At 49.3% G+C, this 22,978-nt stretch overlaps 1 protein-coding gene across 3 annotated transcripts in view; it reads left to right on the top strand.

Annotated features, from left to right (window-relative positions):
- SMPDL3A (sphingomyelin phosphodiesterase acid like 3A) overlaps positions 1-22,978 on the top strand; it is an 89,004-nt gene that overhangs the window by 34,820 nt on the left and 31,206 nt on the right. For all 3 annotated transcript variants that reach the window (XM_063917258.1, XM_063917257.1, XM_063917259.1), the window contains one exon: positions 156-334. In XM_063917258.1, the coding sequence (XP_063773328.1) occupies positions 156-334 (179 nt within the window). The remainder of the gene's footprint in view (positions 1-155; positions 335-22,978) is intronic.

Genomic DNA, 22,978 nt, shown 5'->3' on the forward strand with positions numbered 1-22,978 from the left:
GCTGTAAATAGATTTAACAAACTGAGTTTTTGAGCACTCGTCATTACTGATGCATATTAATGGAGATTTCATAGTTTCTATCAAATGATACATAAAAATAACATTATCACAGTTTTCCATATTAGAAAGTCTTCTCCTTTTTTTAATATGTACAGGAGGATACTATTCTCAAATCTACAAATCAAACAAATCTTCACATTCTCTGAGGATCATCAGTTTAAACACCAACCTGTACTACGGTCCTAATAAAGTGACAGTCAACATAACTGACCCAGCTGATCAGTTTGCCTGGTTGGAGGAAACACTGCAATATTCTCGACAGAAAAATGAAAAGGTAAAAGAGCAAGTATTATGCTAATACAGTAAGCTGTTCTTATGTTAGTAGTATGTTAGGTGGCATGTTACTAGTACATACTAGTACATACCTCTAGTACTAGTACATACTAGTACATACCTCCCAACTGTCCCGATTCCAGTGGAACAGTCCCGCTATTCGGACACTGTCCTGCTGTCCCAGCCACGGGCAGCAGTGTCTCGGGGGCGGGCGAGGGGGGCAGTTGGGGGATCCTTTGGTCACCCGCTGCTCTGCTGTACAAACCAGCAAGTGATCACTGAATAGATGCAATGCGCACATACGCGATGGTCCCGAATCTCAACGCACAAAAGTTGGGAGGTATGCTTGTATGTGCATGTCATCATGTCCGAAACCAAAGAGTACACAGCTCTCTTAGTGGTAGATGTATGAAGGGTCAAAGGTCAAGGAAGAGGAAGAGTTATGTGCGCTGATACGCTATTCTGCCCCTTTGTATATTGGTGCTGCTGTCTACAAGATAGGCCCTAGAGAGCTTGGCTGTGTCCATGATGCAGGGAGCCTTGCCACCTCAGGAGGAAAAATGCTAATAAAGGTACTTTCTTGGTGCTGGCCATTGAAGGGAAGGGAAGGGAAGGGAAGGAAAGGGGGAACGTTATCAGTGTGATTGCTTCACTCATGCCCTACTGCAGATCGGCATACAGTAACATGTACTGTACAGGGGAGATACAGAAGGATGACAGGTAAGATGGGTAGTGGAAGAAGACGCAGACCAGGGCCCTTGTGGGTCCCTCCTGTAAGACCAGGCTAGGGCAATTAGTACCCACTCTCTCCCTTTCTCTCAGTGTCCCCATTTCTGCTTACAACTTAACTAAGAGAATCAGCATAAACGTAATGGGGGGGTGTACTAATGTACATCGCCGCCTAGCGCCACGATGCTGATCGCATACGTACTTACGGTAAGAGCTGTGCTCCGCGATGTGCAGCGGGAGCCTGGCTTCCGGGATTCAGCCCCGGGAGTCAGTCTGCTCATGTGCAGGGTGAGGTGGGCGGGCGCGAGTCAGTGGTGGGAGGGATCCGAATGGATCCCTCACACAGCGCTGCGGAGAGAAGCCCATTGGCTTCTATGGGATATCGCCAGCAAAAGCTGGCGAACCCCACTGCAGCGCTGACCCCTGCAGCCGGGGAATAGTACATTAGGAAAATGCAGTAAACGGGGTTTACTGCATTTTCCATTTAGTACATCTCGCCCCAAGTACCAAATATAATAGCCCACAAATTGCGGGTGCTGGTGCTATTACAATGAGATAGTCATTATACTTAAAGCGGAACTTCATTTCAAGACAAAACCAGGGCTGAGCAGGGAGGACTGAATGATCATTTCATAATATAAGAAACAGAATTCCTCATTTTCTACAAAAATCAATTTTAAGAGCTGTGCCTCCATTAGATGAACACCAACTGCCATGAACATTGATGTAATGTAAACTGTAAAAGACACAGTGATACTATACATGAATAGAACTACTAAAAAGATAGAAGTGACTCATTTACGATTTTCTTGCAAGAACATTGGTACTTTTCTCACATTAAGACACAGCAGATGCTGCCTGTGGTTTGCAGCATTGTAGGCCCTGTGTAAAGCAATCCACTGGGGCCCCTACCTATCCGTTTACATCCTCTTGTGGTCCTGCGTCTTCTCTCCACATGCTTCCGTACAGTGAATGGCTAGCAGCACTCTGATTGGTATACAGCTCCAGCCATCTACCAATTAGCATGCTGACAGCTATTCACTGTCTGGCTGTAGGCAGAAGGCAGGTAGAGAATGCTGCCTGTCTGCTCTGATTGTGTGTAATTCCCAATCAGAAAGGCTGGACAGCATTCTCTGCCTGCATCTCAGCAGATCCACCCCTTGGCCCAGCTGGCGCCTGCATGAAGGCCTCTTTAATCATGGGGCTCTGGGTAGCTGCCCAGTGTGCCTATACGTTAGGATGTCCCTGGTGGTTTGGTTATTCTAGCTGGTGTTGTATTCACCACTCACTAACTCATTCACTTTTACTTTGTACACCTGAATATGTTGAACATTGTGACGTTATACTTTGCACATTTTAAGATGATGTCAATTCAGTTTATATGTATGATCAGTAGTTTTAGAATCATCTTATGATAGTCCGGGTTTCTTCCTGCCTCCGCCTTGCCCCCTCACCATCCCCTCCCACTTACATCTGTTGCCAGCCTTTCCACTACTGATTTGTCCTGTCTCCATCACTACGGTGAAATGCACTCTCATTGGTCTATTCATGAAGCAGTGAAAAGTGTGGAGAAGTGAGCCAGTTGAGAAGTTGCCCATGGCAACCAATCAGCATTAAAGTAACATTAATAATTTGCATACTATACAATTGTACGGAGCAGCTGATTGGTTGCCATGTGCAACTTCTCCACAGGCTCACTTCTCCACTCTTTTCACTGCTTCATGAATAGACCCCAGAGCATGTCAGGGATGAGACAGACCACCCGAGATAATTATATGGATAATTATATACTATTGTATATGGGTTAGTGTTAATGGGGCCTGGATTAATGTCTGTTGTGAGCTGTTTGAATAATGGTGAAAAAAAATTTGGCATTGATCATTTTTTATCAAAACAAAAACATTTTTGCAAATTGACAGATTTATTAATATAATTTGCCTTCCCTTTGAAAGGTTCACTAAATCATACATTTTTTTTTTTTAGCAATGAATCATGGAGGTAAAATTACATCCTCCCCTTCTTTCCTGATGTTGCGGAAGACTCCCAATTTCTTTGGTAGTCCTCACGCACCCCCTGGAAGATTGGCTAGATCTCCCACATCCCGTTCACTTCCTAGTGAAGCTGGCAGGATGAGGAGATTATGGGGGTCATTCCGAGTTGATCGCTCGCTAGCTGTTTTTTGCAGCCGTGCGGACGCATAGTTGCCGCCCACAGGGGAGTGTATTTTCGCTTTGCAAGTGTGCGAACGCCTGTGCAGCCGAGCTTTGCAAAAACATTTTGTGCAGTTTCTGAGTAGGTCTGAACTTACTCAGTCCTTGTGATCACTTCAGCCTGTCCGGTCCCGGAATTGACGTCAGACACCCGCCCTGCAAATGCTTGGACACGCCTGCGTTTTTTCCAAACACTCCCAGAAAACAGTCAATTGACACCCACAAACGCCCTCTTCCTGTCAATCTCCTTGCGATCAGCTGTGCAAATGGATTCTTCATTAAATCCATCGCCCAGCAACGATCCGCTGTGTACCCATACGATGCGCCTGCGCATTGCGGTGCATACGCATGCGCAGTAGTGACCTGATCGCTGTGCTATGAAAATGCAGCGTGCAATCAGGTCGGAATGACCCCCTATGCCACTATTCTTGGCTCCGCACGGAGGGGACAGGGCTAAATGAAATCACGTAAGTTAGCCCATCCAGTGCCAGATTAAAGTCCACTTGGGCCTGGAGCTGAAATGTATGAAAGGCCTATTGTGTGCAGAGGTGTGACAAGCGCTGTGGTGGGGGTGGGCTAAATAGGGGGTATGGTCTCTGCCATGGGTGCAGGTATCTCCATGGAGGTTATAGCTAATGCCTACCTTCAACCATTTAATAGAGATGCAGAACAACAGACCCATACACACATACATACAGTGGTCATCGAAGTGGGAATTTAAAGTGGGGGTATGGGAAATGAGATGGGATTACTGTTGCGCGTACCAAAAAAGTGGAGTGTGTCCTTAAAAGTATATGCATCAGTGTGCACCCTCCTAGTCTGTATATGCATTAGTATGCCCCCTATAGTCTCTATATGCGTCAGTGTGCCCCACTCCCCTCCTAGTCTCTATATGCGTCAGTGTGCCCCCTCCCCTCCTAGTCTGTATGTGTATTAAGTGTGCCCCCCTCCCTTCCTAGTCTGTATGTGTATCAGTGTGCCCCCCTCCCTTCCTAGTCTGTATGTGTATCAGTGTGCCCCCCTCCCCTCCTAGTCTATGTGTATCAGTGTGCCCCCCTCCCCTCCTAGTCTGTATGTGTATTAAGTGTGCCACCCTCCCTTCCTAGTCTGTATATGTATTAGTGTGCCACCCTCCCCTCCTAGTCTGTATGTGTATTAAGTGTGCCACCCTCCCTTCCTAGTCTGTATATGTATTAGTGTGCCACCCTCCCCTCCTAGTCTGTATGTGTATCAGTGTGCCCCCCTCCCCTCCTAGTCTATGTGTATCAGTGTGCCCCCCTCCCCTCCTAGTCTGTATGTGTATCAGTGTGCCCCCCTCCCCTCCTAGTCTGTATGTGTATTAAGTGTGCCACCCTCCCCTCCTAGTCTGTATGTGTATTAAGTGTGCCACCCTCCCTTCCTAGTCTGTATATGTATTAGTGTGCCACCCTCCCCTCCTAGTCTGTATGTGTATTAAGTGTGCCACCCTCCCTTCCTAGTCTGTATATGTATTAGTGTGTCACCCTCCCCTCCTAGTCTGTATGTGTATTAGTGTGCCACCCTCCCTTCCTAGTCTGTATGTGTATTAGTGTGCCACCCTCCCTCCTAGTCTGTATGTGTATTAAGTGTGCCACCCTCCCTTCCTAGTCTGTATATGCGTCAGTGTGCCCCCCTCCCCTCCTAGTCTGTATGTGTATTAGTGTGCCACCCTCCCTTCCTAGTCTGTATGTGTATCAGTGTGCCCCCCTCCCCTCCTAGTCTCTATATGCGTCAGTGTGGCCCCCTCCCCTCCTAGTCTGTATGTGTATTAAGTGTGCCCCCCTCCCTTCCTAGTCTGTATGTGTATCAGTGTGCCCCCCTCCCCTCCTAGTCTGTGTATCAGTGTGCCCCCCTCCCCTCCTAGTCTGTATGTGTATCAGTGTGCCCCCCTCCCCTCCTAGTCTGTATGTGTATTAAGTGTGCCACCCTCCCTTCCTAGTCTGTATATATATTAGTGTGCCACCCTCCCTCCTAGTCTGTATGTGTATTAAGTGTGCCACCCTCCCTTCCTAGTCTGTATGTGTATTAAGTGTGCCACCCTCCCTTCCTAGTCTGTATGTGTATTAGTGTGTCACCCTCCCCTCCTAGTCAGTATGTGTATTAGTGTGCCACCCTCCCTCCTAGTCTGTATGTGTATTAAGTGTGCCACCCTCCCTTCCTAGTCTGTATATGCGTCAGTGTGCCCCCCTCCCCTCCTAGTCTGTATGTGTATTAGTGTGCCACCCTCCCTTCCTAGTCTGTATGTGTATCAGTGTGCCCCCCTCCCCTCCTAGTCTCTATATGCGTCAGTGTGCCCCCCTCCCTTCCTAGTCTGTATGTGTATCAGTGTGCCCCCCTCCCCTCCTAGTCTATGTGTATCAGTGTGCCCCCCTCCCCTCCTAGTCTGTATGTGTATCAGTGTGGCCCCCTCCCCTCCTAGTCTGTATGTGTATCAAGTGTGCCACCCTCCCTTCCTAGTCTGTATATATATTAGTGTGCCACCCTCCCCTCCTAGTCTGTATGTGTATTAAGTGTGCCACCCTCCCTTCCTAGTCTGTATGTGTATTAGTGTGTCACCCTCCCCTCCTAGTCTGTATGTGTATTAGTGTGCCACCCTCCCTTCCTAGTCTGTATGTGTATTAGTGTGTCACCCTCCCTTCCTAGTCTGTATGTGTATTAGTGTGCCACCCTCCCCTCCTAGTCTGTATGTGTATTAAGTGTGCCACCCTCCCTTCCTAGTCTGTATATGCGTCAGTGTGCCCCCCTCCCCTCCTAGTCTGTATGTGTATTAAGTGTGCCACCCTCCCCTCCTAGTCTGTATATGTATTAGTGTGCCACCCTCCCCTCCTAGTCTGTATGTGTATTAAGTGTGCCACCCTCCCTTCCTAGTCTGTATATGTATTAGTGTGCCACCCTCCCCTCCTAGTCTGTATGTGTATCAGTGTGCCCCCCTCCCCTCCTAGTCTATGTGTATCAGTGTGCCCCCCTCCCCTCCTAGTCTGTATGTGTATCAGTGTGCCCCCCTCCCCTCCTAGTCTGTATGTGTATTAAGTGTGCCACCCTCCCCTCCTAGTCTGTATGTGTATTAAGTGTGCCACCCTCCCTTCCTAGTCTGTATATGTATTAGTGTGCCACCCTCCCCTCCTAGTCTGTATGTGTATTAAGTGTGCCACCCTCCCTTCCTAGTCTGTATATGTATTAGTGTGTCACCCTCCCCTCCTAGTCTGTATGTGTATTAGTGTGCCACCCTCCCTTCCTAGTCTGTATGTGTATTAGTGTGCCACCCTCCCTCCTAGTCTGTATGTGTATTAAGTGTGCCACCCTCCCTTCCTAGTCTGTATATGCGTCAGTGTGCCCCCCTCCCCTCCTAGTCTGTATGTGTATTAGTGTGCCACCCTCCCTTCCTAGTCTGTATGTGTATCAGTGTGCCCCCCTCCCCTCCTAGTCTCTATATGCGTCAGTGTGGCCCCCTCCCCTCCTAGTCTGTATGTGTATTAAGTGTGCCCCCCTCCCTTCCTAGTCTGTATGTGTATCAGTGTGCCCCCCTCCCCTCCTAGTCTATGTGTATCAGTGTGCCCCCCTCCCCTCCTAGTCTGTATGTGTATCAGTGTGCCCCCCTCCCCTCCTAGTCTGTATGTGTATTAAGTGTGCCACCCTCCCTTCCTAGTCTGTATATATATTAGTGTGCCACCCTCCCTCCTAGTCTGTATGTGTATTAAGTGTGCCACCCTCCCTTCCTAGTCTGTATGTGTATTAAGTGTGCCACCCTCCCTTCCTAGTCTGTATGTGTATTAGTGTGTCACCCTCCCCTCCTAGTCAGTATGTGTATTAGTGTGCCACCCTCCCTCCTAGTCTGTATGTGTATTAAGTGTGCCACCCTCCCTTCCTAGTCTGTATATGCGTCAGTGTGCCCCCCTCCCCTCCTAGTCTGTATGTGTATTAGTGTGCCACCCTCCCTTCCTAGTCTGTATGTGTATCAGTGTGCCCCCCTCCCCTCCTAGTCTCTATATGCGTCAGTGTGCCCCCCTCCCTTCCTAGTCTGTATGTGTATCAGTGTGCCCCCCTCCCCTCCTAGTCTATGTGTATCAGTGTGCCCCCCTCCCCTCCTAGTCTGTATGTGTATCAGTGTGGCCCCCTCCCCTCCTAGTCTGTATGTGTATCAAGTGTGCCACCCTCCCTTCCTAGTCTGTATATATATTAGTGTGCCACCCTCCCCTCCTAGTCTGTATGTGTATTAAGTGTGCCACCCTCCCTTCCTAGTCTGTATGTGTATTAGTGTGTCACCCTCCCCTCCTAGTCTGTATGTGTATTAGTGTGCCACCCTCCCTTCCTAGTCTGTATGTGTATTAGTGTGTCACCCTCCCTTCCTAGTCTGTATGTGTATTAGTGTGCCACCCTCCCCTCCTAGTCTGTATGTGTATTAAGTGTGCCACCCTCCCTTCCTAGTCTGTATATGCGTCAGTGTGCCCCCCTCCCCTCCTAGTCTGTATGTGTATTAGTGTGCCACCCTCCCCTCCTAGTCAGTATGTGTATTAGTGTGCCACCCTCCCCTCCTAGTCTGTATGTGTATTAGTGTGCCACCCTCCCCTCCTAGTCTGTATGTGTATTAGTGTGCCACCCTCCCCTCCTAGTCTGTATGTGTATTAGTGTGCCCCCATTCCCCTCCTAGTCTGTATGTGTATTAGTGTGCCACCCTCCCCTCCTAGTCTGTATGTGTATTAAGTGTGCCACCCTCCCCTCCTAGTCTGTATGTGTATTAAGTGTGCCACCCTCCCCTCCTAGTCAGTATGTGTATTAGTGTGCCACCCTCCCCTCCTAGTCAGTATGTGTATTAGTGTGCCCCCCTCCCCTCCTAGTCTCTATATGCGTCAGTGTGGCCCCCTCCCCTCATAGTCTGTATGTGTATTAAGTGTGCCCCCCTCCCTTCCTAGTCTGTATGTGTATCAGTGTGCCCCCCTCCCCTCCTAGTCTATGTGTATCAGTGTGCCCCCCTCCCCTCCTAGTCTGTATGTGTATCAGTGTGCCCCCCTCCCCTCCTAGTCTGTATGTGTATTAAGTGTGCCACCCTCCCCTCCTAGTCTGTATATGCATCAGTGTGCCCCCCTCCCCTCCTAGTCTGTATGTGTATTAAGTGTGCCACCCTCCCCTCCTAGTCTGTATATGCATCAGTGTGCCCCCCTCCCCTCCTAGTCTGTATGTGTATTAGTGTGCCACCCTCCCCTCCTAGTCTGTATGTGTATTAAGTGTGCCACCCTCCCCTCCTAGTCTGTATATGCATCAGTGTGCCCCCCTCCCCTCCTAGTCTGTATGTGTATTAGTGTGCCACCCTCCCCTCCTAGTCAGTATGTGTATTAGTGTGCCACCCTCCCCTCCTAGTCAGTATGTGTATTAGTGTGCCACCCTCCCCTCCTAGTCTGTATGTGTATTAGTGTGCCACCCTCCCCTCCTAGTCTGTATGTGTATCAGTGTGCCCCCCTCCCCTCCTAGTCTCTATATGCGTCAGTGTGGCCCCCTCCCCTCCTAGTCTGTATGTGTATTAAGTGTGCCCCCCTCCCTTCCTAGTCTGTATGTGTATCAGTGTGCCCCCCTCCCCTCCTAGTCTATGTGTATCAGTGTGCCCCCCTCCCCTCCTAGTCTGTATGTGTATCAGTGTGCCCCCCTCCCCTCCTAGTCTGTATGTGTATTAAGTGTGCCACCCTCCCTTCCTAGTCTGTATATATATTAGTGTGCCACCCTCCCCTCCTAGTCTGTATGTGTATTAAGTGTGCCACCCTCCCTTCCTAGTCTGTATGTGTATTAGTGTGCCACCCTCCCCTCCTAGTCTGTATGTGTATTAGTGTGCCACCCTCCCCTCCTAGTCTGTATGTGTATTAAGTGTGCCACCCTCCCTTCCGAGTCTGTATGTGTATTAGTGTGCCCCCCTCCCCTCTTAGTCTGTATGTGTATTAAGTGTGCCACCCTCCCCTCCTAGTCTGTATGTGTATTAGTGTGCCACCCTCCCCTCCTAGTCTGTATGTGTATTAGTGTGCCACCCTCCCCTCCTAGTCTGTATGTGTATTAAGTGTGCCACCCTCCCCTCCTAGTCTGTATATGCATCAGTGTGCCCCCCTCCCCTCCTAGTCTGTATATGCATCAGTGTGCCCCCCTCCCCTCCTAGTCTGTATATGCATCAGTGTGCCCCCCCTTTCCTCATAGTCTGTATGTGTATTAGTATGCCACCCTCCCCTCCTAGTCTGTATATGCGTCAGTGTGCCAACCTCCCCTCATAGTCTGTATATGTTGAAGTCAGGGCTGGTTCTAGACGTTGTGGTGTCCAGGGCAAATGCTTGCTTTGGCACCCCCCCTCCTCTCCCCATTGAAAACAGGGACAGTGCGTACTGAGGGGGCATGTCAAAAATATAGGGGCGTGGCCACATAATAGTACCGATTCACATTACACCGCACAGTAGTGTCCGTCAGTCACATTACACCGCACAGTAGTGTCCGTCAGTCACATTACACCACACAGCAGTGCCCGTCAGTCACATTACACCACACAGTAGTGTCCGTCAGTCACACTACCGCACACAGTAAGTTCCATCAGACACGTTACAGCGCACAGTAGGGTCCGTCAGTCACTTTACACCACACAGCAGTGCCCGTCAGTCATATTACACCTCACAGCAGTGTCCGTCAGTCACAGTACACCTCACAGTAGTGTCCGTCAGTCACATTACACCACACAGTAGTGTCCGTCAGTCACATTACACCACACAGTAGTGTCCGTCAGTCACTTTACACCACAGTAGTGTCCGTCAGTCACAGTACACCGCACAGTAGTGTCCGTCAGTCACTTTACACCACAGTAGTGTCCGTCAGTCACATTACACCACACAGTAGTGTCCGTCAGTCACATTACACCACACAGTAGTGTCCGTCAGTCACATTACACCACACAGTAGTGTCCGTCAGTCACTTTACACCACAGTAGTGTCCGTCAGTCACAGTACACCGCACAGTAGTGTCCGTCAGTCACAGTACACCTCACAGCAGTGTCCGTCAGTCACAGTACACCTCACAGTAGTGTCCGTCAGTCACATTACACCACACAGTAGTGTCCATCAGTCACATTACACCTCACAGTAGTGTCCGTCAGTCACATTACACCGCACAGTAGTGTCCGTCAGTCACACTACACCACACAGTAGTGTCCGTCAGTCACACTACACCACACAGTAGTAAGTCAGTCACACTACACCACACAGTAGTGACAGTCAGTCACACTACACCACACAGTAGTGACAGTCAGTCACACTACACCACACAGTAGTGACAATCAGTCACACTACACCACACAGTAGTGAGTCAGTCACACTACACCACACAGTAGTGACAGTCAGTCACACTACACCACACCACACAGTAGTGTCCCTCAGTCACACTACAACACACAGTAGTGACCGTCAGTCATACTACACCACACAGTACAGCAGACGTTCTCTGCTCCAAAGGAGTGCACCCAGAAAAAATGCATATATATGCGCCCATATTCCAATAGCATGCTTAACGTCTCTACTGCCTGGTTTACTAGTAATCATCGGCACCAGTGTGGACTTGCAGGATTGTAGAAAGCAATGGCCGGCAAAGTGATGGGAGTTCGAAAAGAAAAACAACTATGTGCAGTGACATACATTGCATGCCAAGGAGGGGGCATTCTCCTCCTCCCCTACACATATGGCTTGGGCCCATTACAAACCCCCCCTTCCTCCTTAGCATCCCGGTGGACTTGCACCTGCTCTATAACAGGTGCAAATGCTTTGCCCAGCTCTGCATAGCCTGCATTTGGAACATCGCTGCACTGTGCCTACATTAAAACGGGTGGTATTCAGGTGACCGGAGGTCCGGAGACCGGCGGTCACATAATCCTCCCCCAACATCCCGCCCCCTCACTATTCTGACGGTCGGCATGCCGACCAACAGGGACTGTTTCCACTCGTGGGTGTCCACGACACCCATAGAGTGGGAATAGAACCTGTGGTGACCAGAGGTTGCCACCGATCCTGCAAGGGGCTTGCTGCACTCGCCCCTCCCCACCGGGATCCCAGCGTCGGTATGCTGCTGGGATCCCGGCATCGGTATGCTGACCGGCGGTCAGGAGACTATCGGTCAGCCATACCACACCCCATTAAAATGTCCAGTAATAAATCATTGCCACAGTATTGGGTGCTGACAGGGGGAGGGGGCCAGTACTTTTTCCCTGGGAATGATGGGGGCATGGCAAGCTTTGTAGATTTACTCCCCTCCAAGACACGCATCGCTGCTTCATGTCTGCACAAATTGAAGGTCCCTATTCTTTATTCTAATAGCATGGACATGTCTCCCAGATGTAGCCATGTTCCCATTATTACCCGGACCCTCAGTGTGTCCAGATGGCCCTGCCGCTCTTAAGTACTGTATAGATGAAATCAAATTGTGCATGTATCTGCATTGACGGTACTTAGGAGCACCCATTACTGGAGCATGCACAGAGCAAATTCAGGCAAGATATGCTCTACAGATGTGCGTATCTTCATCTCTTGCCATATTGTGTGAATAGTAGTGACTTGCTACTCTGGCTTAGAACAGAAAAATGATAGGACGTGTGCTCCTCAAGAGTGTATGAAACAGGGAAATATGGAACTCTAAGGGACACTGATATAGGTTTTGCAGTGGTACATCAAAGTTGCAGTCAGGGCGGGATGTACTATCACTGATCGTGGGTCATCGCTGGTCATCGCAATGATGCTAATCGCATATGTACTAACATATGCGATTAGTATCTCAAAGCGATGCCAGGGGTGTCCTGCGATCAGTGATGGACCGCAAGTGAGGGTTTGAGCAGGCTTCTGTCACCTCCCGTCCCCGGGAGGTGAAGTGCAGGGAGTCCCGGTGATCCTCCTTCTCCCCCCTGCAGCCGGAAGGAGACAAGGAGAAGGAAGAGGGGGGCCGGGGGGAGATAGGTCGTCGCGAGCGGCGCAGGTCAGCGGCGGTAAGAAGCCTATAGGCTTCTATAGGGTATCGCCATCAAAAGATGGCGATACCCCCGGCGTAAACCCGACGATGCAGTCTTAGTACATATGAAAATGCGGTAAAACCCCCGAAAACGCGGGTTTTACCGCATTTTCCCTTTAGTACATCCCGCCCTCATAAAGGTCCCATTTTGCATCACATTCTAGAATTTAGTTGTAAACTATAAATGCAGCTGGAAGAGTCCCCCAGGGATCAGGACACTGTCAAATGTAACATGGGCACTCACATTATAGTCTGTGCGGGTGATGGCCGGAGTGGTGTAGGGACCGTGCAGCAGGAGACGGCTGTGCAAAGCGGGAGGCGGCCAGGGGGGTGCTGGCCAGCGCGGTGTGGATGCGGAGGTGATGCGGCCGTTACTTTGCGGTGCCCCTCCGCCCCGTCTGCGCCCGTCCTCATCATTCAGCAGCACTGAAGTCTGGGGGGGAGGAGCTGAGAGTAGAGAGGAGAGCGGCTCCTCCTCCACTCCGTCCAGACTCCAGACGCTTCAATAACTTGCGGGGAGGAGACGCTCGAGAGGAGAGCTGCGCTGCCCCTCCTCCCGCTCTGGCCGGAATTTACAAACTGGGAGCCGCAGCGGCAATGTCTGTCGCCGGCATACAATGAATCAGTGTGACTCATTGTTATGTCGGCGGTTATGAGCCTCTTCACTGCGGCGGGCTGTGGGCCTATTTTCAATGGGGGCCTGGAGCTGCAGCTCCATCCGCCCCATTGTTAATCCGGCCCTGAGCCCATCCCTTCCTAGCAGATCTGCAAATCACTGCATTTTGTCACCTTGGGGGCAGGACTTATTGATGAGACAGACACCCTGCCCTACAAAGTGGACAGAGATGGGACCTAAAAACACAGGGAAGTATGCTGTCTCGGGCTGGTCCAGGAATCCGCTTCTGGTCCATTTATGATAGTACAATGTTTAGAGACTCTCGGTTCTCTGCACTCGCACCTGCAAGTGTGTGAAATACATTGTTTAGTGTTAACTAACATCTCTGTGCAGCTCTGTTTACAAGTATTACTGTGATATCACTGACTCTGCCCATGTGCCCCACCAATCCACAGAAGGCATTTCTGCAAAGCAGCATGAGACTTAACACAGATACTGTAAGGTTCACTGATATGACTTTCTTCGTAGTATTTATATAATGATAATTGTGAAACAATTGCATGCATTTGGAATACATTATGCAAAATGCTCATGACTTAATTTTTTCGGGGTAAGGTGTGCATAAAATTATTCAAAATTATATTTCTCTGACGTCCTAGTGGATGCTGGGGACTCCGTCAGGACCATGGGGATTAGCGGCTCCGCAGGAGACAGGGCACAAAAATAAAGCTTTAGGATCAGGTGGTGTGCACTGGCTCCTCCCCCTATGACCCTCCTCCAAGCCTCAGTTAGGTTTTTGTGCCCGTCCGAGCAGGGTGCAATCTAGGTGGCTCTCCTAAAGAGCTGCTTAGAAAAAGTTTTTAGGTTTTTTATTTTACAGTGAGTCCTGCTGGCAACAGGCTCACTGCATCGAGGGACTTAGGGGAGAAGAAGTGAACTCACCTGCGTGCAGGATGGATTGGCTTCTTAGGCTACTGGACACCATTAGCTCCAGAGGGATCGAACACAGGCCCAGCCATGGAGTCCGGTCCCGGAGCCGCGCCGCCGACCCCCTTGCAGATGCCAAAAGTGAAGAGGTCCAGAAACCGGCGGCAGAAGACTTTTCAGTCTTCATGAGGTAGCGCACAGCACTGCAGCTGTGCGCCATTGTTGTCACACACTTCACACCAACGGTCACGGAGGGTGCAGGGCGCTGCAGGGGGCGCCCTGGGCAGCAATGAGAATACCTTGTTCTGGCTAAAAAATACATCACATATAGCCCCTGGGGCTATATGGATGTATTTAACCCCTGCCAGGTCTCATAAACTCCGGAGAAGAGCCCGCCGAAATAGGGGGCGGGGCCTATCTCCTCAGCACACAGCGCCATTTTCCTGCTCAGCTCCGCTGCGAGGAAGGCTCCCAGGACTCTCCCCTGCACTGCACTACAGAAACAGGGTAAAACAGAGAGGGGGGGGCACTTTTTTGGCGTTTTTTGATATATATTAAGCTGCTATAAGGGAGACAACACTTCTATAGGGTTGTTCCTATATATTTATAGCGCTTGGGTGTGTGCTGGCAAACTCTCCCTCTGTCTCCCCAAAGGGCTAGTGGGGTCCTGTCTTCGATAAGAGCATTCCCTATGTGTCTGCTGTGTGTCGGTACGTGTGTGTCGACATGTATGAGGACGATGTTGGTGTGGAGGCGGAGCAATTGCCGGTAATGGTGATGTCACCCCCTAGGGAGTCGACACCGGAATGGATGGCTTTGTTTATGGAATTACGTGATAATGTCAGCACATTACAAAAATCAGTTGACGACATGAGACGGCCGGCAAACCAGTTAGTACCTGTACTACAGGCGTCTCAGACACCGTCAGGGGCTGTAAAACGCCCTTTACCTCAGTCGGTCGACACAGACCCAGACACGGACACCGAATCTAGTGTCGACGGTGAAGAAACAAACGTATTTTCCAGTAGGGCCACACGTTATATGATCACGGCAATGAAGGAGGCTTTGCATATCTCTGATACTGCATGTACCACAAAAAGGGGTATTATGTGGGGTCTGAAAAAACTACCTGTAGTTTTTCCTGAATCAGACGAATTGAATGAAGTGTGTGATGGAGCGTGGGTTAACCCCGATAGAAAACTGCTAATTTCAAAGAAGTTATTGGCATTATATCCTTTCCCGCCAGAGGTTAGGGCGCGCTGGGAAACACCCCCTAGGGTGGATAAGGCGCTCACACGCTTATCTAAACAAGTGGCGTTACCGTCTCCTGAAACGGCCGCCCTCAAGGATCCAGCGGATAGGAGGCTGGAAACTACCCTGAAAAGTATATACACTCATACTGGTGTTATACTGCGACCAGCCATCGCCTCTGCATGGATGTGCAGTGCTGGGGTGGTTTGGTCGGATTCCCTGACTGAAAATATTGATACCCTAGATAGGGACAGTATTTTATTGACTTTAGAGCAATTAAAGGATGCTTTTCTTTATATGCGAGATGCTCAGAGGGATATTTGCACTCTGGCATCGAGAGTAAGTGCGATGTCCATATCTGCCAGAAGAAGTTTATGGACGCGACAATGGTCAGGTGATGCGGATTCCAAACGGCATATGGAAGTATTGCCGTATAAGGGGGAGGAATTATTTGGGGTCGGTCTATCAGATTTGGTGGCCACGGCAACAGCCGGGAAATCCACCTTTTTACCTCAGGTCCCCTCCCAACAGAAAAAGACACCGTCTTTTCAGCCGCAGTCCTTTCGTTCCTATAGGAACAAGCGGGCGAAAGGACAGTCATATTTGCCCCGAGGCAAAGGAAAGGGTAAGAGAGTGCACCAAGCAGCTTCTTCCCAGGAGCAGAAGCCCCCCCCCCCCCGGCTTCTGCAAAGCCCTCAGCATGACGTTGGGGCTTTACAAGCGGACTCAGGGGCGGTGGGGGGTCGACTCAAGAATTTCAGTGCACAGTGGGCTCACTCACAGGTGGACCCCTGGATCCTGCAGATAGTATCTCAGGGTTACAGGTTAGAATTCGAGAAGTCTCCCCCTCGCCGGTTCCTAAAGTCTGCTCTGCCAACGTCTCCCTCAGACAGGGCGACGGTATTGGAAGCCATTCACAAGCTGTATTCTCAGCAGGTGATAGTCAAGGTACCCCTCCTACAACAGGGAAAGGGGTATTATTCCACACTATTTGTGGTACCGAAGCCGGACGGCTCGGTAAGACCTATTCTAAATCTGAAATCTTTGAACCTGTACATACAAAAATTCAAGTTCAAGATGGAGTCACTCAGAGCAGTGATAGCGAATCTGGAAGAAGGGGACTTTATGGTGTCCCTGGACATCAAGGATGCTTACCTGCATGTCCCAATTTGCCCTTCACATCAAGGGTACCTCAGGTTCGTGGTGCAAAACTGTCATTATCAGTTTCAGACGCTGCCGTTTGGATTGTCCACTAGAGATGAGCGCCGGAAATTTTTCGGGTTTTGTGTTTTGGTTTTGGGTTCGGTTCCGCGGCCGTGTTTTGGGTTCGACCGCGTTTTGGCAAAACCTCACCGAATTTTTTTTGTCGGATTCGGGTGTGTTTTGGATTCGGGTGTTTTTTTCAAAAAACCCTAAAAAACAGCTTAAATCATAGAATTTGGGGGTAATTTTGATCCCAAAGTATTATTAACCTCAAAAAAACATAATTTACACTCATTTTCAGCCTATTCTGAACACATCACACCTCACAATATTATTTTTAGTCCTAAAATTTGCACCGAGGTCGCTGTGTGAGTAAGATAAGCGACCCTAGTGGCCGACACAAACACCGGGCCCATCTAGGAGTGGCACTGCAGTGTCACGCAGGATGTCCCTTCCAAAAAACCCTCCCCAAACAGCACATGACGCAAAGAAAAAAAGAGGCGCAATGAGGTAGCTGTGTGAGTAAGATTAGCGACCCTAGTGGCCGACACAAACACCGGGCCCATCTAGGAGTGGCACTGCAGTGTCACGCAGGATGTCCCTTCCAAAAAACCCTCCCCAAACAGCACATGACGCAAAGAAAAAAAGAGGCGCAATGAGGTAGCTGACTGTGTGAGAAAGATAAGCGACCCTAGTGGCCGACACAAACACCGGGCCCATCTAGGAGTGGCACTGCAGTGTCACGCAGGATGTCCCTTCCAAAAAACCCTCCCCAAACAGCACATGACGCAAAGAAAAAAAGAGGCGCAATGAGGTAGCTGACTGTGTGAGAAAGATAAGCGACCCTAGTGGCCGACACAAACACCGGGCCCATCTAGGAGTGGCACTGCAGTGTCACGCAGGATGTCCCTTCCAAAAAACCCTCCCCAAACAGCACATGACGCAAAGAAAAAAAGAGGCGCAATGAGGTAGCTGACTGTGTGAGAAAGATAAGCGACCCTAGTGGCCGACACAAACACCGGGCCCATCTAGGAGTGGCACTGCAGTGTCACGCAGGATGTCCCTTCCAAAAAACCCTCCCCAAACAGCACATGACGCAAAGAAAAAAAGAGGCGCAATGAGGTAGCTGTGTGAGAAAGATAAGCGACCCTAGTGGCCGACACAAACACCGGGCCCATCTAGGAGTGGCACTGCAGTGTCACGCAGGATGTCCCTTCCAAAAAACCCTCCCCAAACAGCACATGACGCAAAGAAAAAAAGAGGCGCAATGAGGTAGCTGTGTGAGTAAGATTAGCGACCCTAGTGGCCGACACAAACACCGGGCCCATCTAGGAGTGGCACTGCAGTGTCACGCAGGATGGCCCTTCCAAAAAACCCTCCCCAAACAGCACATGACGCAAAGAAAAAAAGAGGCGCAATGAGGTAGCTGACTGTGTGAGTAAGATTAGCGACCCTAGTGGCCGACACAAACACCGGGCACATCTAGGAGTGGCACTGCAGTGTCACGCAGGATGTCCCTTCCAAAAAACCCTCCCCAAACAGCACATGACGCAAAGAAAAAAAGAGGCGCAATGAGGTAGCTGTGTGAGTAAGATTAGCGACCCTAGTGGCCGCCACAAACACCGGGCCCATCTAGGAGTGGCACTGCAGTGTCACGCAGGATGTCCCTTCCAAAAAACCCTCCCCAATCAGCACATGATGCAAAGAAAAAGAAAAGAAAAAAGAGGTGCAAGATGGAATTATCCTTGGGCCCTCCCACCCACCCTTATGTTGTATAAACAAAACAGGACATGCACACTTTAACCAACCCATCATTTCAGTGACAGGGTCTGCCACACGACTGTGACTGATATGACGGGTTGGTTTGGACCCCCCCCAAAAAAGAAGCAATTAATCTCTCCTTGCACAAACTGGCTCTACAGAGGCAAGATGTCCACCTCATCTTCACCCTCCGATATATCACCGTGTACATCCCCCTCCTCACAGATTATCAATTCGTCCCCACTGGAATCCACCATCTCAGCTCCCTGTGTACTTTGTGGAGGCAATTGCTGCTGGTCAATGTCTCCGCGGAGGAATTGATTATAATTCATTTTAATGAACATCATCTTCTCCACATTTTCTGGATGTAACCTCGTACGCCGATTGCTGACAAGGTGAGCGGCGGCACTAAACACTCTTTCGGAGTACACACTTGTGGGAGGGCAACTTAGGTAGAATAAAGCCAGTTTGTGCAAGGGCCTCCAAATTGCCTCTTTTTCCTGCCAGTATAAGTACGGACTGTGTGACGTGCCTACTTGGATGCGGTCACTCATATAATCCTCCACCATTCTATCAATGTTGAGAGAATCATATGCAGTGACAGTAGACGACATGTCCGTAATCGTTGTCAGGTCCTTCAGTCCGGACCAGATGTCAGCATCAGCAGTCGCTCCAGACTGCCCTGCATCACCGCCAGCGGGTGGGCTCGGAATTCTGAGCCTTTTCCTCGCACCCCCAGTTGCGGGAGAATGTGAAGGAGGAGATGTTGACAGGTCGCGTTCCGCTTGACTTGACAATTTTGTCACCAGCAGGTCTTTCAACCCCAGCAGACCTGTGTCTGCCGGAAAGAGAGATCCAAGGTAGGCTTTAAATCTAGGATCGAGCACGGTGGCCAAAATGTAGTGCTCTGATTTCAACAGATTGACCACCCGTGAATCCTTGTTAAGCGAATTAAGGGCTGCATCCACAAGTCCCACATGCCTAGCGGAATCGCTCCGTGTTAGCTCCTTCTTCAATGCCTCCAGCTTCTTCTGCAAAAGCCTGATGAGGGGAATGACCTGACTCAGGCTGGCAGTGTCTGAACTGACTTCACGTGTGGCAAGTTCAAAGGGCATCAGAACCTTGCACAACGTTGAAATCATTCTCCACTGCACTTGAGTCAGGTGCATTCCATCTCCTATATCGTGCTCAATTGTATAGGCTTGAATGGCCTTTTGCTGCTCCTCCAACCTCTGAAGCATATAGAGGGTTGAATTCCACCTCGTTACCACTTCTTGCTTCAGATGATGGCAGGGCAGGTTCTGTAGTTTTTGGTGGTGCTCCAGTCTTCTGTACGTGGTGCCTGTACGCCGAAAGTGTCCCGCAATTTTTCTGGCCACCGACAGCATCTCTTGCACGCCCCTGTCGTTTTTTTAAAAATTCTGCACCACCAAATTCAAGGTATGTGCAAAACATGGGACGTGCTGGAATTTGCCCATATTTAATGCACACACAATATTGCTGGCGTTGTCCGATGCCACAAATCCACAGGAGAGTCCAATTGGGGTAAGCCATTCCGCGATGATCTTCCTCAGTTGCCGTAAGAGGTTTTCAGCTGTGTGCGTATTCTGGAAAGCGGTGATACAAAGCGTAGCCTGCCTAGGAAAGAGTTGGCGTTTGCGAGATGCTGCTACTGGTGCCGCCGCTGCTGTTCTTGCGGCGGGAGTCCATACATCTACCCAGTGGGCTGTCACAGTCATATAGTCCTGACCCTGCCCTGCTCCACTTGTCCACATGTCCGTGGTTAAGTGGACATTGGGTACAACTGCATTTTTTAGGACACTGGTGAGTCTTTTTCTGACGTCCGTGTACATTCTCGGTATCGCCTGCCTAGAGAAGTGGAACCTAGATGGTATTTGGTAACGGGGGCACACTGCCTCAATAAATTGTCTAGTTCCCTGTGAACTAACGGCGGATACCGGACGCACGTCTAACACCAACATAGTTGTCAAGGACTCAGTTATCCGCTTTGCAGTAGGATGACTGCTGTGATATTTCATCTTCCTCGCAAAGGACTGTTGAACAGTCAATTGCTTACTGGAAGTAGTACAAGTGGGCTTACGACTTCCCCTCTGGGATGACCATCGACTCCCAGCGGCAACAACAGCAGCGCCAGCAGCAGTAGGCGTTACACGCAAGGATGCATCGGAGGAATCCCAGGCAGGAGAGGACTCGTCAGACTTGCCAGTGACATGGCCTGCAGGACTATTGGCATTCCTGGGGAAGGAGGAAATTGACACTGAGGGAGTTGGTGGGGTGGTTTGCGTGAGCTTGGTTACAAGAGGAAGGGATTTACTGGTCAGTGGACTGCTTCCGCTGTCACCCAAAGTTTTTGAACTTGTCACTGACTTATTATGAATGCGCTGCAGGTGACGTATAAGGGAGGATGTTCCGAGGTGGTTAACGTCCTTACCCCTACTTATTACAGCTTGACAAAGGGAACACACGGCTTGACACCTGTTGTCCGCATTTCTGGTGAAATACCTCCACACCGAAGAGCTGATTTTTTTGGTATTTTCACCTGGCATGTCAACGGCCATATTCCTCCCACGGACAACAGGTGTCTCCCCGGGTGCCTGACTTAAACAAACCACCTCACCATCAGAATCCTCCTGGTCAATTTCCTCCCCAGCGCCAGCAACACCCATATCCTCCTCATCCTGGTGTACTTCAACACTGACATCTTCAATCTGACTATCAGGAACTGGACTGCGGGTGCTCCTTCCAGCACTTGCAGGGGGCATGCAAATAGTGGAAGGCGCATGCTCTTCACGTCCAGTGTTGGGAAGGTCAGGCATCGCAACCGACACAATTGGACTCTCCTTGTGGATTTGGGATTTCAAAGAACGCACAGTTCTTTGCGGTGCTTTTGCCAGCTTGAGTCTTTTCAGTTTTCTAGCGAGAGGCTGAGTGCTTCCATCCTCATGTGAAGCTGAACCACTAGCCATGAACATAGGCCAGGGCCTCAGCCGTTCCTTGCCACTCCGTGTGGTAAATGGCATATTGGCAAGTTTACGCTTCTCCTCCGACAATTTTATTTTAGGTTTTGGAGTCCTTTTTTTTCTGATATTTGGTGTTTTGGATTTGACATGCTCTGTACTATGACATTGGGCATCGGCCTTGGCAGACGACGTTGCTGGCATTTCATCGTCTCGGCCATGACTAGTGGCAGCAGCTTCAGCACGAGGTGGAAGTGGATCTTGATCTTTCCCTAATTTTGGAACCTCAACTTTTTTGTTCTCCATATTTTATAGGCAGAACTAAAAGGCACCTCAGGTAAACAATGGAGATGGATGGATTGGATACTAGTATACAATTATGGACGGACTGCCACGGTTAGGTGGTATAAAAAAACCACGGTTAGGTGGTATATATTATAATAATAATACAATTATGGATGGACGGACTGCCTGCCGACTGCCGACACAGAGGTAGCCACAGCCGTGAACTACCGCACTGTACACTGGTTGATAAAGAGATAGTAGTATACTCGTAACAACTAGTATGACACTATGACGACGGTATAAAGAATGAAAAAAAAACCACGGTTAGGTGGTATATATTATAATAATAATACAATTATGGATGGACGGACTGCCTGCCGACTGCCGACACAGAGGTAGCCACAGCCGTGAACTACCGCACTGTACACTGGTTGATAAAGAGATAGTAGTATACTCGTAACAACTAGTATGACACTATGACGACGGTATAAAGAAAGAAAAAAAAATACCACAGTTAGGTGGTATATATTATAATAATAATACAATTATGGATGGACGGACTGCCTGCCGACTGCCGACACAGAGGTAGCCACAGCCGTGAACTACCGCACTGTACACTGGTTGATAAAGAGATAGTAGTATACTCGTAACAATTAGGATGACACTATGACGGTATAAAGAATGAAAAAAAAACCACGGTTAGGTGGTATATATTATAATAATAATACAATTATGGATGGACGGACTGCCTGCCGACTGCCGACACAGAGGTAGCCACAGCCGTGAACTACCGCACTGTACACTGGTTGATAAAGAGATAGTAGTATACTCGTAACAACTAGTATGACACTATGACGACGGTATAAAGAATGAAAAAAAAACCACGGTTAGGTGGTATATATTATAATAATAATACAATTATGGATGGACGGACTGCCTGCCGACTGCCGACACAGAGGTAGCCACAGCCGTGAACTACCGCACTGTACACTGGTTGATAAAGAGATAGTAGTATACTCGTAGTCGTAACAACTAGTATGACACTATGACGACGGTATAAAGAATGAAAAAAAAACCACGGTTAGGTGGTATATATTATAATAATAATACAATTATGGATGGACGGACTGCCTGCCGACTGCCGACACAGAGGTAGCCACAGCCGTGAACTACCGCACTGTACACTGGTTGATAAAGAGATAGTAGTATACTCGTAACAACTAGTATGACACTATGACGACGGTATAAAGAATGAAAAAAAAACCACGGTTAGGTGGTATATATTATAATAATAATACAATTATGGATGGACGGACTGCCTGCCGACTGCCGACACAGAGGTAGCCACAGCCGTGAACTACCGCACTGTACACTGGTTGATAAAGAGATAGTAGTATACTCGTAACAACTAGTATGACACTATGACGACGGTATAAAGAAAGAAAAAAAAATACCACGGTTAGGTGGTATATATTGTAATACAATTATGGATGGACGGACTGCCTGCCGAGTTCCGACTGCCGACACAGAGGTAGCCACAGCCGTGAACTACCGCACTGTACTGTGTCTGCTGCTAATATAGACTGGTTGATAAAGAGATAGTATACAATACATACAACAATATACTACTATACTGGTGGTCAGGCACTGGTCACCAC

Source organism: Pseudophryne corroboree, chromosome 4, assembly GCF_028390025.1.
Source record: "Pseudophryne corroboree isolate aPseCor3 chromosome 4, aPseCor3.hap2, whole genome shotgun sequence".
Taxonomy (NCBI): domain Eukaryota; kingdom Metazoa; phylum Chordata; class Amphibia; order Anura; family Myobatrachidae; genus Pseudophryne; species Pseudophryne corroboree.